The sequence below is a fragment of the Lithobates pipiens genome, unplaced genomic scaffold (genome assembly GCF_037356315.1).
Source record: "Lithobates pipiens isolate NorthernLeopardFrog02 unplaced genomic scaffold, aLitPip1_a1.2 Scaffold_25, whole genome shotgun sequence".
In the NCBI taxonomy this organism is placed as follows: domain Eukaryota; kingdom Metazoa; phylum Chordata; class Amphibia; order Anura; family Ranidae; genus Lithobates; species Lithobates pipiens.
Genome location: NW_027507787.1, coordinates 47,517,400 through 47,534,168, shown reverse-complemented (window position 1 = coordinate 47,534,168; position 16,769 = coordinate 47,517,400). Strand labels below are relative to the sequence as shown.

Below are 16,769 nucleotides of genomic sequence, written 5' to 3'. Positions count from 1 at the left end.
GGGCAATCAGGGGGTTAAATCTTTATTGGGGGGTGATAGGGGGCTACCCTGGACCTAACACTAACTGTCCTGACAGTTTTTACTGTCACAACTGACACTGAATGCATTGATCAGTAAAGACTGTGTGTACCTACATGTCAGTGTAGTGTTGGTGCACACTTACTATTAGTCTTCTCCTCGTAGTCCGGTCAAAAAGACCGCCCCGAGGAGAATGACATCACTTCCTCCTTCCTGTGTAAACAATACACAGTGGGAGGAAGCTTCTCATTGGCCAGGAGCGATCCAGAGGGGGTGGCCGAAAACGAACGGCCATCCCCTCATCACGGAGCGCTCCTGGAGCGAACCGGACCGCCGTAACCAGCGGGAGGGGGTCCGATCGGACCCCCCACCCGCTGGAAGGCAATCACGTACATCTACGTGATTGTGCCTGCCTGTGCCATTGTGTTGACGTACATTGGCAATACGGCGGTCCTGAAGTGGTTAAAGCAGCATTGTTTTCATGAATACATCATTAAATGAAGAGGAATTACCTCCATTTGGATTTAATATCAGCTGCTTCTAATCCACCGTACAGCAGAGCTCAGACTGGAAAAGAGAGAATCAGCACAAGGAGTCAGTGTCAATGTGCAGGATGCGAGAGCAAATTGACAGAGATTAGCTCATCAGTCTGCTGCTTCTCCTTTGAATATACAGTCACAGGCAGGGGGAATGACAAGACCTGTGTGTTACTTAAGCATAGCTGAAAAAAATTAGGCCCCCTGCCCTGCTAGAGTCTGTCAGCCCTATCTGAACCTTGGAACTGAAATAGAAATAGAAATACTCTGGCATGTAAAATTGTTCCTTTATATGAGTTTCTTTCTGTTTTTAACTGTTTGACTGGAGTTTAGCTTTAACATATTGTGTAGCTCCACTCAACACATTTCAGTATTGCTTGACTTCAACAGGAACAATTCCTATCGTTACATAGTTGGTAAGGTTGAATAAAGACACCAGTCCAACCTGTGGTAAAGTGTGTGTGTGTGTGTGTGGGGGGGGGGGTGCAGCGTGGTGTGGCGGCAGTAACCACTCAGAGCCCAGTTGCAGAGAACACAACTTGTACACAATACACAATAAGCCCGACGAGAAGGCGCCCATCCGGGAACACTCAGAGAATGCAACAATGATGTGTAGCAGAGCAGGTCTTTGGTGTGTCGATAGTATTTGTCTTGAGGTGCAGAATGCGGCCTACCCAGTCCATGGCCAAATGTGGAAGTATCCAGGAAGAATGGCATGTTCCTATCCTTTCCCTACTCGTATGGAACATCTCCTTGCCACTAATCATTGTCCCTGTCAGAAGGGTAACCTGTGCCTACTCTACCCACATGAGAAATGCATGCCAAGTCTGGGAGCCAAAGCCTGCCTTGAAACAAGATGACTGCTAGAGTCACACTGGGCGGCAGCCCAGTGGCGTCTGTCGCTCCGGGGTGTTTGCGTCCTACAATGAGCACGTCAGCAGGTGGAGAATGTTAGCAGGTGGAAAACGTCAGCCGCTTGAGATTGGGGGGCATAGCTACAGAGCTCACGTTCGGAACATGCGTGCTCCTTCATCAGGCATTAGCCAATGCATGATGAAGGAGCACGCATGCTCCGAACGCGAGCGCTGTAACTACGCCCCCTGATCTCAAGCGGCTAACGTTCTCCACCTGCTGACGTTCTCCACCTGCTGACGTGCTCATTGTAGGACGCAAACACCCCGGAGTGACAGACGCCACCGGAAGCAACCGGGGTTTGATTCCCTACTACAGCCTAGCAAGACACACTGGATGATAGCTGAGGACGGCCACGGAGATCTATTATGTCTGTTTTTATCTACTCAAATGTAAGTGCACATCTTTTAAATGATAAATAAAGCCATGTTTTAATAGGCATACTACTCTCAGAGCGGCGCTGCTCTACCTCTCTTTTCTCCTATGTTACAGAGTCTCTTCTGCTCTCTGGAGCTGGCTGCCACTCACAACATTCACCAGAACTTATTACCATAAGTCTGAACTGTAAAAACTGTTCTGAATTGCCACACAAAACCCCCCCAGCCTTTTCTCATCCCCATTTTTTATCAACCATGTTATGACTGTTCACTAGCAGCTCCCACCAGCGCTCCATCCTCCTCCTTTTTATTGTAAGGGCTTACCTTGGTTGGAGTCCCTAATGCAGAGATGTATGCTCACCTTGCAAATACACACAGCCCACGGTAACAAGGAAAAAGGCTACCTGAGCTGTGAATCTGTGCATGGGGGCTTGACAGGGAATTTACCAAAGGATTATCGAGGTGAATCCATAGTCAGGGATTCCAGAAGTCAGCGTTAACGATGAACAGAGCCAGGTTCAGAGGCCGGGGTTAATCTTGGAACATTGCAACTTGAAAATAAGAAAACTTTGCGTGATGCACTTACTTTAGCCCACAGGCATCCCCTACCATCAAGGGCCAGTTGATGTTTGTCCCCAGGCAAGTTGTTTATAGTCCTCCCCTCTTTAGAAGCATCACTACAACCCTTATATGTATATTCTGTGCTGCCCATTCTCCTAGTTTCAAAGTTAGTAAGGTTGAATAAAGACACCAGTCCATCCAGTTCAACCTGAGTGAGTGCTTACAATTGTCCCTAACCCTGTACATTGCACACACACATTGGACCCTACCCTCAAGGAGCCCACAATTCAAGGTCCCCATTCATATACTAGGGCCAATTTTTGGGCAGAAGACAATTAACCTACCTGCATGTCTTTGGATTGTGGGAGGAAACCAGAGTACCTGGTGTCGTGGTTGGGATTTGAACCAACGACCCTTCTTACTGCTAGGTGGGACTGCTAACCACTACACCACTGTGCCGCCCAACCTTGAATGTACAGTATATCTGTTGGCCTAAGTAAATGGCAGAGGATACAGTGCCTGATGACCAGCAGAGGAGCCCATTCCGCCATCAAGGCTAGCAAATAAACGTGCTTCGAAATTGTCTGTCTATTGTGCATTGCCCTTTCATGTGCACCTTACTTCAAAAGCTAGTTATAAATTAAAGTGGTTGCCATTCTTGTATAGCTTGCTTGGTGGATTTGGAGTGGTGACACATTGGATGCCTTCAGCTACCATTGTGCGTTTGCTGGGGTTCTAATGTGTCCCTGTGCCTTTAAGAAGGATTGGGCTATTTCTTGAACCCTAAAGCTCTTTCCTGTCCTGACCCCTCTTCCCTTAACCTCTTCCCCCCTTTCTTCCCTCCCTTATGCATGGGGCAACAACACCTGATTATTTAATTCAAGACCTCCAGTCTCATTAGACCGGGATGGTGGCACATACAGTGCTCCCCCCAAGAGGAGACCTGGACAGAATAGGAACAACAGCCCTAGCCTAACTGTAATGAGTGGGCATCACTCGTTGAGAGGATAGTGGTGCGCACATACTCACTTTACCTTGGAATAGACACTGTGGGCGTACAGGTTCTTACATCATACTACACAAACCAAACCCCAAGAACTCCTATTAACCTAGAGATGGTTTGACCCCATTGTAGCAGAGTTGGATTTTTCTGTTTATCTGTCTATGTATCAATGTGAAACAAATATGTTGGATTATTCTGTACTCCTTTTTTTTCTACCATGTCTTTTTCTTATCTCAATAAAAATAAGATTGAATTAAGAAGGATTGGGCTACTGCCCTTAATTTATACCTTAATTTTATATAAATTAAGGGCATACCTGCCCTTGATTTATTCACTGTTCTATATGTCCCAACTTGGAGAATCTCAAATTATACAGTTAGGAGCACACTTTACAGAGGAGCTTTGGTGAGGTAGAGCAGCTTCCACATATATTTGCAAAGGTATGCGACTAAAACCTCTGTTTTTAATGCAAATTGTTTGTACTGACCAGCAGAGGAGGCCTAGAATAGCCTTCCCCGGTCAATAATTTGCATGTGGATATTCAGACCACATGCTGAAAAAGGATCCTTTAATAAACTTTTCAAATACCATCATTTGGATTTTGGGTAATTTTTAGCTACCTTATTCTGTATATGTCTTAGGGTCTCATGTATGTTTGGGCAGGCCATAATACAGCACCTTGCAAAAGTATTCACCTCCCATGGCATTTTTTGTGTTTTGTTGCCTCACAACCTGGAACATGGATTGTTTGAGGATTTGCATCATTTAATTTACAGAACATGCCCACAACTTTAAAGATTTTTTTGTATTGTGAAGCAAACAACAAATAGGACAAAATAACAGAAAAAGTCAATGTGCATAACTATTCACTCCCCTAAAGTCAATACTTTGTAGAGCTACCTTTTGCAGGTATCACAGCTCCAAGTCCCTTTGGATAAGTCTCTATGAGCTTTCCGCATCTTACCCCTGGGATTTTTGCCCATTCCTCCTTGCAAAACTGCTCCAGCTCCTACAAGTTGGATGGTTTGCGCTTGTGAACAGCAATCTTTAAGTCTGACCACAAATTTTCTATTGGATTGAGATCTGGGCTTTGACTAGACCATTCCAACACATTTACATGTTTCCCCTTAAACCACATAAGTGTTGCTTTAGCAGTGTGTTTGGGGTCATTGTACTGCTGTAAGGTCTCTGTCCTAGCCTCAAATCACACACAGAGTGGTACAGGTTTTGCTCAAGAATATCCCTGTATTTAGAGCCATCCATATTTCGCTCAACTCTGGCAAGTTTCCCAGTCCCGACTGCTGAAAAACATCCCCACAGCATGATGCTGCCACCACCAAGTTTCACTGTGGGGTTGGTGTTCTTTGGGTGATGTGATGTGTTGGGTTTGCGCCAGAGTGTTTTCTTTGATGGGCAAAAAGTTTGATTTTAGTCTCATCAGACCAGAGCACCTTCCTCCATACATTTTGGGAGTCTCCCACATGCCTTTTCGCAAACTCAAAATAGTTTTTTCCTGAAAGCAATGGATTTCTTCTGGCCACTCTGCCATAAAGCCCAACTCTATGGAGCGTACGGCTTATTGTCACCCTATGTACAGATACTCCAGTCTCTGCTGTCGAACTCTGCAGCTCCTCCAGGGTTACCTTAGGTCTCTGATTAATGCCCTCCTTGCCCGGTTCGTGAGTTTTGGTATGCGGCCATATCTTGGCAGGTTTGCTGTTGTTCCATGTTCTTTCCATTTGGTTATGATAGATTTGATGGTGCTCCTAGGGATCATCAAAGATTTGCATATTTTTTTATAACCTAACCCTGACTTGTACTTCTCAACAACATTGTCCCTTACTTGTTTGGAGAGTTCTTTGGTCTTCATGGCAGTGTTTGGTTAGTGGTGCCTCTTGCTTAGGTGTTGTAGCCTCTGGGGCCTTTCAAAAAGGTGTGTATATGTAATGACAGATCATGTGACACTTAGATTGCACACATGTGGACATCATTTCACTAATTATGTGACTTCTGAAGGTAACTGGTTGCACCAGAGCTTTTTAGGGGCTTCATAACAAAGGGGGTGAATACATCTGCACATGCCAATTATCACTTTTTTATTTCTGAAAAATAGTTTTATGTATATATTTTTTTAATTTTACTTCACCAACTTAGACCATTGTGTCCTGATCCATCACATATAATTCCGATTAAAAAAACATTGAACTAAAGGCTGTAATGTAACAAAAAAGGGAAAAAAGCCAATGGGGGGTGAATACTTTTGCAAGGCACTATAAATAGCTGGCATAGAGCACATACTGAAAGATGTGGAGCATCTCCTACCATTACCATACCATCACAAGAAATTACAAAAAGTTGCAAAAGATGAGCAGGCCTCATGTGGTAATAATGTGTACCAGAGAACAGGATAATGAGCTGTACACGAACATATCAATTTAACTTTAGCCTCCTTTCATTTCTGCCTAGCCTCAACAGCAATTAATTTATTTTTCTGAATTAAAGGAAAAAAATAAAGAGAAAGGAATAGCTGGAGATAATTAAATAACACACATTTTCAGGAATATATGTGAGTTTTTGTGGCCTTGAGAAGCTCATTACCAGGTTACCTGAGGTAAGAGTAAACGACCACCTCAGGAGAACACAGGCTGATGATGTACACCTTGCTCTGCTTTGCATAGCACAGTATGTGCTAATCATTACAACAAACCATAAGATCAGTCCAAGCTTCTAAGGGGTGGTTTGAAGTTAATGTTGTTTGCAGCCTACAGTGCTATGCAAATCATGCGTCCTACATTTCTGTGTCGTCCCTTAATCTATTTTGATATTTTTCCCTGAAAGCAGAGATTCTGTGACACTTACGGGGTGGTAAAAAATATGCCATAAACTTTTAAGGTGACTTGTGCGAAAATGACAGGAACAAAAATATTTTGTGCTGGTGGCAATGGATGTGCCAGTGTGTAAGGAAGCAAAAAAAAGGAAATAAATGAAAATGCTCTCTTTCCCTCCAACAAAGACAAATGACTCATTGATTTAGATAACAAATGAATATCTGCAGTGGAACTACAAAATACATGTTTACCTGGTTATAAAATGCTAAAATGAGAAAGTGAAGCTTTAGAACGTACACCTAGGCAGCAATACATGGCAATCTTTATTAACCACTTCCCGACCAGCGCACGACGATGTACGTCGACAGAATGGCACGGGCAGGCATATTGGCGTACAGGTACGTCCAATATTCGATGCCGCCCTGCCATCGGGAGCGCGCCGCCGGCGGCGCACTCCCGCGCTGGTCGGGACCCCCGTGAGTCCGGTCGCGGGACCCGCGGACTCGATCGCCGCGGGCATCCCCGCGATCGTCTCACGGAGCGGCCGAATGGAGGAAATGCTGTGTAAACAACATTTTTCCATTCTGCCTAGCAACTAGTGACGCTGATCTCTGCTCCATGTGATTGGAGCAGAGATCAGTGTACACTAAATGAAAGCCCAACCCCCCCACAGTTAGTAACACACCCCTAGGAACACTTAACCCCTACACTGCCACCCACTGGTTAACCCTTTCACTGCCAGTGTCATTTACACAGGAATCACTGCATTTATATAGCAGTGATTACTGTATAAATGACAATGGTCCCAAAAATGTGTCAAAAATGTCCGATGGGTCCCCGACAATGTCGCAGTCACAATAAAAATCGCAGATCGCCGCCATTACTAGTAAAAAAAAAATAATAAAAAATTATTCATAAAAATGCTATAAAACTATCCCTATTTTGTAAACGCTATAACTTTTGCGCAAACCAATCAATAATCGCTTATTGCGATTTTTTTTACCAAAAATATGTAGAAGAATACGTATCGGCATAAACTCAGGGAAAAAAATGTTTTTTTATATATTTTTGGGGGATATTTATTATAACAAAAAGTAAAAAATAATGCGTTTTTTTCAAAATTGTCGCTCTATTTTTGTTTATAGCGCAAAAAATAAAAACCGCAGGGGTGATCAAATACCACCAAAAGAAAGCTCTATTTGTGGGAAAAAAAGGACGTCAATTTTGTTTGGGAGCCACGTCGCACGACCGCGCAATTGTCAGTTAAAGCGACGCAGTGCCGAATCGCAAAAAGTGGTCTGGTCTTTGACCAGCAAATTGGTCCGGTCTGAAAGTGGTTAATGACTGAATAACTAATGATGAGACTAAGTGATCAATGTATAGAGATTCATAATAAGTAATACAATTTGTATTTGGCAAAGTTTTAGTTCAAATACTTAAAGAGGAAGTAAACCCTGATGAGTTTACTTCCTTTTTCATTCCCTGCAAAGGTAAAGCATAATGGACTACTATGCATCGCATAGTAGTCCATTATGTGTCAATTACCTGACACAGGAGCCAGCGAAGTCACCGCTGTCCCCTGTAGTCCAGCGCATCCATCTTCTCGGTGGGTCTCTCTGCTCCGCCGCTATCATTCAGCGAAGCCGCGATGACGTCACTCCCGTGCATGCGCACGGGAGCCACCACACGCGGCATATCGTCGTTGATGGCGGCGCGCTCAGTGCGCCTGTGTGCCGATGTCTACGGCACATGCGCCATAGACAGCGGTGCCTGTCTTTCGGCAAATATCTAATAAAACCGTGTAGGTTTAGGAGATATTTCTTGGACCTACAGGTAAGCCTTAATCTAGGCTTACCTGCAGGTCAAAGTGTGTTGTAAGGGTTTACAACCACTTTAAAGTATAACTCCAACTATGTATTTATTTATTTTGTAGGATTGGATTCTCTTTCAGGTCTGTGTTACCGTCAGTGGTAGATTAACCCTCACTTCCTGCTTTGGTAACAATGCAGTGCCTAAGACAGGAAGATAGGGTGAATTTCAACCAAAGGCACAGACAGCAATAAAAACTTGGTGGAGATTATAGCCTTATTCAATTCCAAAAAAGCTGTGGTTTTACTGATGTTTGTCATGGCTGGAGAGACTTTCCTTAGCATTCTATGCTGGTGCGAATGTTGTCACTTGGGGAGGAAGTGAAATGTAATCACTCCATGACACACGGCAGATAAAACCTCAGAGAGATTCTAACCCTATCCAAAACTAGAAAAAAGGTTTGGGCTCAGGTTCAACTTTTAAATAATTCTATCAATAGACATAATATACAGAAGGGGATACAATTAATATTGGTGGAATAATCTGTACAGGGATCTTACATAGTGTTGGACCAAGCTTATTACAAAATCAGATGGTGCTGTGACCTCTAGGCCTTCACTGCAACATACGCTAAAGCAACTTACAGTAAATGCAGTAAATGCACAAAATAAGGTGCTCCAAGCAAAGAAGATATTTATGCAAGCACTGCTGATTTCTTAACCTAACCAATCCTAGTCTATCCTAACTTCACTACTGTGTTCTGTAGTGACATAGGGGTTGGTGGAAAGGACCACAATGTGCGGCGGAGTACCACAATATCCAGACTATAACACGTGTTGGATTCTGCAGGATCTTCAGCTGATGGTTTTCTTTTCTCTCCTGCAGAGATTGGCATTGCAGTCAGTGGAAGAGGTGAGTATTGGGGCCTTTGTTGATGGACTTTTGTTTGCACCATATAAGATGTGCTTTCCCATTAACCACTTGCCGACCGCCGCACGACGATATACGTCGGCAGAATGGTACGGGCAGGCATATGGGCGTATATATAAGTTCCTGCCTTCCCGCGGGTGGGGGCCGATCGGGCCCCCCCCCCGGTGCCTGCGGCGGTCGGTATTCGTTCGGGAGCGATCCGGGATGAGGGGGCGGCCATTCATTCATGGCCACCCCCTCGCGATCGCTCCCGACGAATAGAAATGCTCCGTGACATCACTTCCTCTCCTGTAATGTAAACACAGGAGAGGAAGTGATGTAATCTCTCCTCCGTGTCGGTATTTTTCGTTCCGGCACCGAGGAGAGAGGATCGGTGAGTTGCACCAACACACCACACGTACAGTAGAACATGCCAGGCACACTCACACCCCCCCTTTACCCCCCGATCACCCCCCCAATTACCCCTGCCCCCCCCAGTCACAGTAACACCAATTGCATTTTTTTTTTTTTTTTGCATTGGTGTCATTTGTGACTGTAATAACTGTTAGGGCAGTTAGGGTTAGCCCCCTTTAGTTCTAATGTGCCCCCCTAACCCCCCCAATAAAGGTTTAACCCCGTGATCACCCCCCGTCGCCAGTGTCACTAAGGCTGGGTTCACATTGCAGCAGTTTATGAGAACGAATGTGATTCGCACCGCACTGCAGTGCAAATCACATCCGATCTCTGTGCGATTCGAGTTCAGCCATACAGATAGTATGGCTGAATTCGCGCCGCACCCGCCGCAAATTCGCACGGGACCCTTTTTTGATCCGCAGCAGAATCGGATCGCATGGGTGTTCACACCATGCGATCCGAGTTTGCAGATCGCACTGCGATATGCGAACTGATCTGGGGGTGTCATTAACATTTCACTGACACTCCCAGCAGTTCGCATAGGGCAGTGTGAACTGCCGCCGGGAGGCATGCGATGCGGGAACCCGCCGCGGATTCGTGGCGTTCCCGCATCGCTCCAGTGTGAACCCAGCCTAATAAGCGATAATTTTTCTGATCGCTGTATTAGTGTCACAGGTGACGCTAGTTAGGCAGGTAGGTATTTAGGTTCGCCGCAACTTTTTATAGCGCCAGGGACCCCCATATACTACCGCATAAAGCCCCCTGATTGCCCCCTAGTTAACCCTTTCACCAGTGATCACCATATAACTGTTACAGGTGACGCTGGTTGGTTAGTTATTTTTTTATAGTTTCAGGGCACCCGCCATTTATTACCTAATAAAGGTTTAACCCCCTGATCACCCGGCGGGTGTCATTTGTGACTGTAATAACTGTTAGGGCAGTTAGGGTTAGCCCCCTTTAGTTCTAAGGTACCCCCCTAACCCCCCCAATAAAGGTTTAACCCCCGTGATCACCCCCCGTCGCCAGTGTCACTAAGGCTGGGTTCACATTGCAGCGGTTTGAGAACGGATGTGATTCGCACCGCACTGCAGTGCAAATCACATCCGATCTCTGTGCGATTCGAGTTCAGCCATACAGATAGTATGGCTGAATTCGTGTCGCACCCGCCGCACCCGCCGCAAACTCGCACGGGACCCTTTTTTTGGTCCGCAGCAGAATCGGATCGCATGGGTGTTCACACCATGCGATCCGAGTTTGCAGATCGCACTGCGATATGTGAACTGATCTGGGGGTGTCATTAACATTTCACTGACACTCCCAGCAGTTCGCATAGGGCAGTGTGAACTGCCGCCGGGAGGCATGCGATGCGGGAACCCGCCGCGGATTTGTGGCGTTCCTGCATCGCTCCAGTGTGAACCCAGCCTAATAAGCGATCGTTTTTCTGATCGCTGTATTAGTGTCACAGGTGACGCTAGTTAGGCAGGTAGGTATTTAGGTTCGCCGCAGCTTTTTATAGCGCCAGGGACCCCCATATACTACCGCATAAAGCCCCCTGATTGCCCCCTAGTTAACCCTTTCACCAGTGATCACCATATAACGGTTACAGGTGACGCTGGTTGGTTAGTTATTTTTTTATAGTTTCAGGGCACCCGCCATTTATTACCTAGTCTCACTAGTGTACCCCTAAATTTAGGGGTGTCTACTTTCCAAAATGGGGTCATTTGGGGGGCGTTTGTGCCATCTTGGCATTTTATGGCCTTCAAAACTGTAACGCCCTTAGAAAGCCTGAAGGCGGTGCTTGGATTTCGGAGCCCCGTACGCGGCTAGGCTCCCAAAAAGTCCCACATATGTGGTATCCCTGTACTCAGGAGAAGCAGCAGAATTTATTTTGGGGTGTCATTTCACATATGCCCATGGCATGCGTGAGCAATATATCATTTAGTGACAACTTTGTGAAAAAAATAAATAAAATAAAAAAGTTTGTAATTTTCCCGCAACTTGTGGCAAAATATAAAATATTCCATGGACTCAACATGCCTCTCAGCAAATAGCTTGGGGTGTCTACTTTCTAAAATGGGGTAATTTGTGGGGGTTTTGTGCCATCTTGGCATTTTATGGCCTTCAAAACTGTAATAGGTAGTGAGGAGTGAAGTCAAATATTTACGCCCTTAGAAAACCTGAAGGCGGTTCTTGGCTTTCGGGGCCCCGTACGCGGCTAGACTCCCAAAAAATCCCACACATGTGGTATCCCCGTACTCAGGAGAAGCAGCAGGATTTATTTTGGGGTGTCATTTCACATATGCCCATGGCATGTGTGAGCAATATATCATTTAGTGACAACTTTGTGAAAAAAAAAAAAAAAAAATTTTTTTTTTGTCATTATTCAATCGCTTGAGGCAAAAAAATAAAATATTCAATGGGCTCAACATGCCTCTTATCAATTTCCTTAGGGGGTCTACTTTCCAAAATGGGGTCATTTGGGGGGGTTTTGTACTGCCCTGCCATTTTAGCACCTCAAGAAATGAGATAGGCAGTCGTAAACTAAAAGCTGTGTAAATTCCAGAAAACGTACCTTAGATTGTAGATGTGACAACTTTTGCGCAAACCAATAAATATACAGTTATTGACTTTTTTTTTACCAAAGACATGTGGCTGAATACATTTTGGCCTAAACGTATGACTAAAATTGAGTTTATTGAATTTTTCTAATAACAAAAAGTAGAAAATATCATTTTTTTTCAAAATTTGCGGTCTTTTTCCATTTATATCGCAAAAAATAAAAATCGCAGAGGCAATCAAATACCATCAAAATAAAGCTCTATTTGTGGGAAGAAAAGGACGCAAATTTTGTTTGGGTACAACATTGCATGACCGCGCAATTACCAGTTAAAGCAGCGCAGTGCCAAATTGTAAAAAGACCTCTGGTCATTTACCAGCAAAATGGTCCGGTCTGAAAGTGGTTAAAGACTATCTCAAACTGATGGCACCAAAAAAAGCCTGCACAGGGATCCTCCATGCGTGCACAGACATTAAATTTTGCTTTAACTAATCAATGCTAATATATAGAATTTTAAATATAGTTTTTAATAGCATTTAGGGACCCTTCTAATATTAAGATCATTTTATACCTTTCTGACACACAAATATAAAATGCTGGGTAAACCATGTTTCAGACTTGTTTATTTATTTGGTTTACGCATCCCAATGCTGAGCAACCAGAAAAAAAATGAAATTATTTCCTATAAAGTCACCATATATCAAATAATCTCTTGGAAGCCTCCAGCAGAGGATTAAATGAGTTGTTTGCAAGCTTGATCCTCAGGAGATTTGGATTTGTCCAGCAGATGTGTAGTAGCCAGAGCTATCTGTAGAAAACCTCTGAGAAAGGTAAACCATGTCCAGCTCCACTTCTCCAAAACAGAATTTGTCAAAAATCTGCAAAGACAAAAATATTCCATGTAAGCAGTCACTGGGGATAGATTAGTTACAGGGCAAAAGCTCAATAATATCACTTTATTTCATTATTTTCAATAGGCCACGGTGCTCTTCTGTCAAACAAGATTTCCATCTCGCACTGCTGTCGAGGTTACACAGGATTCAGCATGAAGACTTCCCAGGGGCTTATTTTAGGTCTGTGCTCATTCAAAATTCACTTACATCAGGAGACCAAACATGTGAAAGGCATCAAAATATTTCCACAACTCCTTCACTGCCAGAAGACTTCTAGCCTGAAAGTAGATTTAGCTAAGATGCCTGTTTTTCACCACGGCTTCTAGTTTTCGGTATACAGAGGATTCTGGGAATTATGTTCCTGTGGGAAAATTTAGATACTTTAAATACTAATTGGCTATTTGCATGTTAATCACCATGGTGCTTCCAGCTTCAATTATGAGATGGTTTTCAGATACATTTGGATGAAGATATAAGCTATTAGTGCTTGAATTAAGGTATGGTTAGTCAATGATCACATCTGCCACAGGGAAAGGCAAGTATCTTGCCTAAGGTGGCATTTTTAGGAAGCTGTTACGGGAGAGATGAACATATTTAGTTTTTATTGAGAAAAACAGAAAAAGATATGTGAAATCTGTCAATTGGTATTTCTAAAACTATGTAACATCAAGCTTTTAGGATTTGTTGATCCTTTTTCAAGGATGACATATCATCTAATGAAGCATGCCACCTGAGACCTCCCCTGACTGCATACCCTGTCTCTATCAATCCATTATTAAGGCCTTGGTAGTATAAGAACATGCAAAGCCATCTAGTCAAATAAGTTTGCTACCTATTGCTGTTTATTTTTTATTTGTGAGGATCACTACACCAGGAACCAGACTTTTTTGTCCAAGATACCGTTTGCCAGTCACACCAGTCTGGCCTGCCAGTGAATCTCAGTTAAACCCATTTCCTATAGTTCCAGTGGGCAAGGTTACACTAAGATGGTATGAACAGCTCTAAGAAATAAGAGTTTAAATAATTGTAGGCTAACTTCCCACCGCTTAGATCAGTTGACAACCCCTCTTCCCAGGCCGTGGCCAACATCAGTTAGGGTGTCTTCTTCATATTTTCCAATGAGTCAGTGAGCTATGGTATAATGCACATGCAAGGCCTTTTCTTCATAGACTCCAACAGAGAAGCTGTCGACTTGCAAACCTGAAAATAAGTAGCCTATTGTGGGATTTTAAAGGAGAAAAGGCTACTGATGAGCAGCACACTACATTCCACCAGCACAGTTTAGAGGACTGATGAGCTGTCTTATCTGGCATAGGCTGTGGCCCATGGCGGTCAACACCAGCTGATCTGAGGTCCATAGTGGGTACTACACATTGGATGGGGCAGGTGAATGGCACAGTTAGCCCCATAAATATTTAAACTATTGTTATTTTTAAAGTAGATAGTTACATAGTGGGTGAGGTTGAAAAAGTCCATCAAGTCCAATCCATGTGTGTGATTATATGTTGTATATCCCTGTATGTTGCGGTCGTTCAGATGCTTATTTAATAGTTTCTTGAAACTATTGATGCTCCCTGCAGAGACCACTGCCTGTGGAAAGGAATTCCACATCCTTGCCGCTCTTACAGTAAAGAACCCTCTACGTAGTTTAAGGTTAAACCTCTTCTCTTCTAATTTTAATGAGTGGCCATGAGTCTTGTTAAACTCAAATGTGGCTTGCCATAAAATTTTACACAGCATGTTCCACTGCAATATTTTTGACCATAAAGCCGAGAAAAATAATAATCAAAGTTTAAAGTCTAAATAAAACTTCAGCATTTAAAAAAGAAAAAGTAAAAAGTCTGTTGCAATTTACTGACCCATTGCAATGCCAGATTTTAGTGGAATCTGGAACTAGAAATGCCTGCGCTCAGAGCTGTAAATGTGCATACATGGAGAGGATTGTTATTCAAAATAGATTATAGGGCCACTGCGAAGTAGATGTGTAAGAGATCAAAGGGAAAGCTGTGGCCTAAATATCGTCCTGGGTCAGGGAATTTGCTCACAGTTTACGGATGCCATTTGCTGGAGGATATTGATAATTGCTGCATAATTCAAAATATATACATATGGATGGTACTTGGGATGCGTGTGCATTATGAAATGTTAAGTCAGATAATTTTCTCTCTCTCCCATTACTGGAGTTCAGCCATGATACAGAACTTGAGGATAAACTTATGTAACATATCAATTTTGCTCTTATAGCATTAATTACCGTATATACTCGAGTATAGGCCGACCCGAATATAAGCCGAGGCCCCCAATTTACCCCCAAAAAAACTGGCAAACTTATTGACTCGTGTATAAGCCGAGGGTGAGACATGCCTGTCCATCCCTGTGTGTGTGTCCGTCCATCCCTGTGTGTCCGTCCATCCCTGTGTGTCCGTCCATCCCTGTGTGTCCGTCCATCCATCCCTGTGTGTGTGTGTGTCCATCCATCCATCCATCCCTGTGTGTGTGTGTCTCCATCCATCCATCCATCCATCCATCCCTGTGTGTGTGTGTCTCCATCCATCCATCCATCCCTGTGTGTGTGTGTCTCCATCCATCCATCCATCCCTGTGTGTGTGTGTATCCATCCATCCCTGTGTGTGTGTGTGTCTCCATCCATCCATCCATCCGTGTGTGTCTCCATCCGTGTGTGTGTGTGTGTGTGTGTGTGTGTGTGTGTGTGTGTGTGTGTGTGTGTGTGTGTGTCCAGCCTACCTGTGTCCCGAGCCTTTGTCCTGAGCCTCCGTCCCGTGTCGTGCCGTGCCTTGCCTTCGTCCCGTCCCGTCCCGTCCCGTCCTGTCCCGTGCCGTGCCTTGCCTCCGTCCCGTGCCCTCTTCGTCGGCGGCCATTGTAAAATTCAAAAGCCGCGCCTCCTCCTTCGCCTGTGATAGGCGGAACACTGAATTTCCCAGCAGCCTGTGTTCCGCCTATCACGGACGTCGTATCATCCTCGTCCGTAGTACGAGGATGAGACGATGCCCGTGATAGGCGGAACACAGGCTGCTGGGAAATTCAGTGTTCCGCCTATCACAGGCGAAGGCGGAGCCGGAGGCGCGGCTTTTGAATCATAGAATGGCCGCTGTCTGTCTGCTCGACACGCTGATCGAGCGGGCAGACAGCGATGACTCGAGTATAAGCCGAGGGGGGGCACTTTCAGCCTCAAAAAAGAGGCTGAAAATCTCGGCTTATACTCGAGTATATACGGTACTTTGTAACATCAATTGGCTCTATTTGCAGTGTGTACTTAGTAGAAATTTTCCTTTCTGTGTAATGAAATAAAACATGTGCTTCTCTTATCACTGACAGTACTTTTATTATTATTATTGTCACTATCAAATTATCAGAGTTATATAACTCTAATGCCGTATACACACAATCGGAATTTCGGCCAGCAAAAGACAGATGAGACCTTTTTATCGGAAAATGCGACTGTGTGTATGCTCCATCAGAATTTAGCTGGCCGAATTCCCGCCAGCAAAAATTTAATAGCATGTTCTCAATTTTCCCAATGTAAAAACTTCTGAAATTCAGATCGTGTGCATGCAATTCCAATGCGCAAAACTCACGCATGCTCAGATTCAACTACGAGATGGAAGCTATTGGCTACTAGTTATTGAACTTCCTTTTTCTATTCCCGCGGTATGTGTTGTACGTCATTGCGTTCTTGTCAGTCGGAATTTGGTGTGACCGTGTGTAGGCAAGACAGTTTGAGTGGAATTCCGACGGGAAAACCATCAGAGCTTTTTCCGATGAAAATTCCGATCGTGTGTATGCGGCATTATAAAAGAGCATAACTACAAAAAAGGGAAACGATAACAAAAAAAAATACAAAAAAAAGGATATATACAGTGGGGACGGAAAGTATTCAGACCCCCTTAAATTTGTCACTCTTTGTTATATTGCAGCCATTTGCTAAAATCAT

The 16,769-nt window shown here is 44.1% G+C and overlaps 1 protein-coding gene across 2 annotated transcripts in view; it reads right to left on the bottom strand.

Annotated features, from left to right (window-relative positions):
- ASCC1 (activating signal cointegrator 1 complex subunit 1) overlaps nucleotides 1–16,769 on the bottom strand; it is a 462,103-nt gene that overhangs the window by 49,147 nt on the left and 396,187 nt on the right. The window contains exon 10 of one of the 2 annotated variants that reach the window (XM_077454414.1): nucleotides 12,531–12,802. The exons of the other annotated variant lie outside the window; for it this stretch is intronic. Within the exon in view, the coding sequence (XP_077310540.1) occupies nucleotides 12,686–12,802 (117 nt within the window). The 3' untranslated portion in view covers nucleotides 12,531–12,685. Of the gene's footprint in view, nucleotides 1–12,530; nucleotides 12,803–16,769 lie in introns of those variants that run through there. 2 annotated transcript variants of the gene reach the window in all.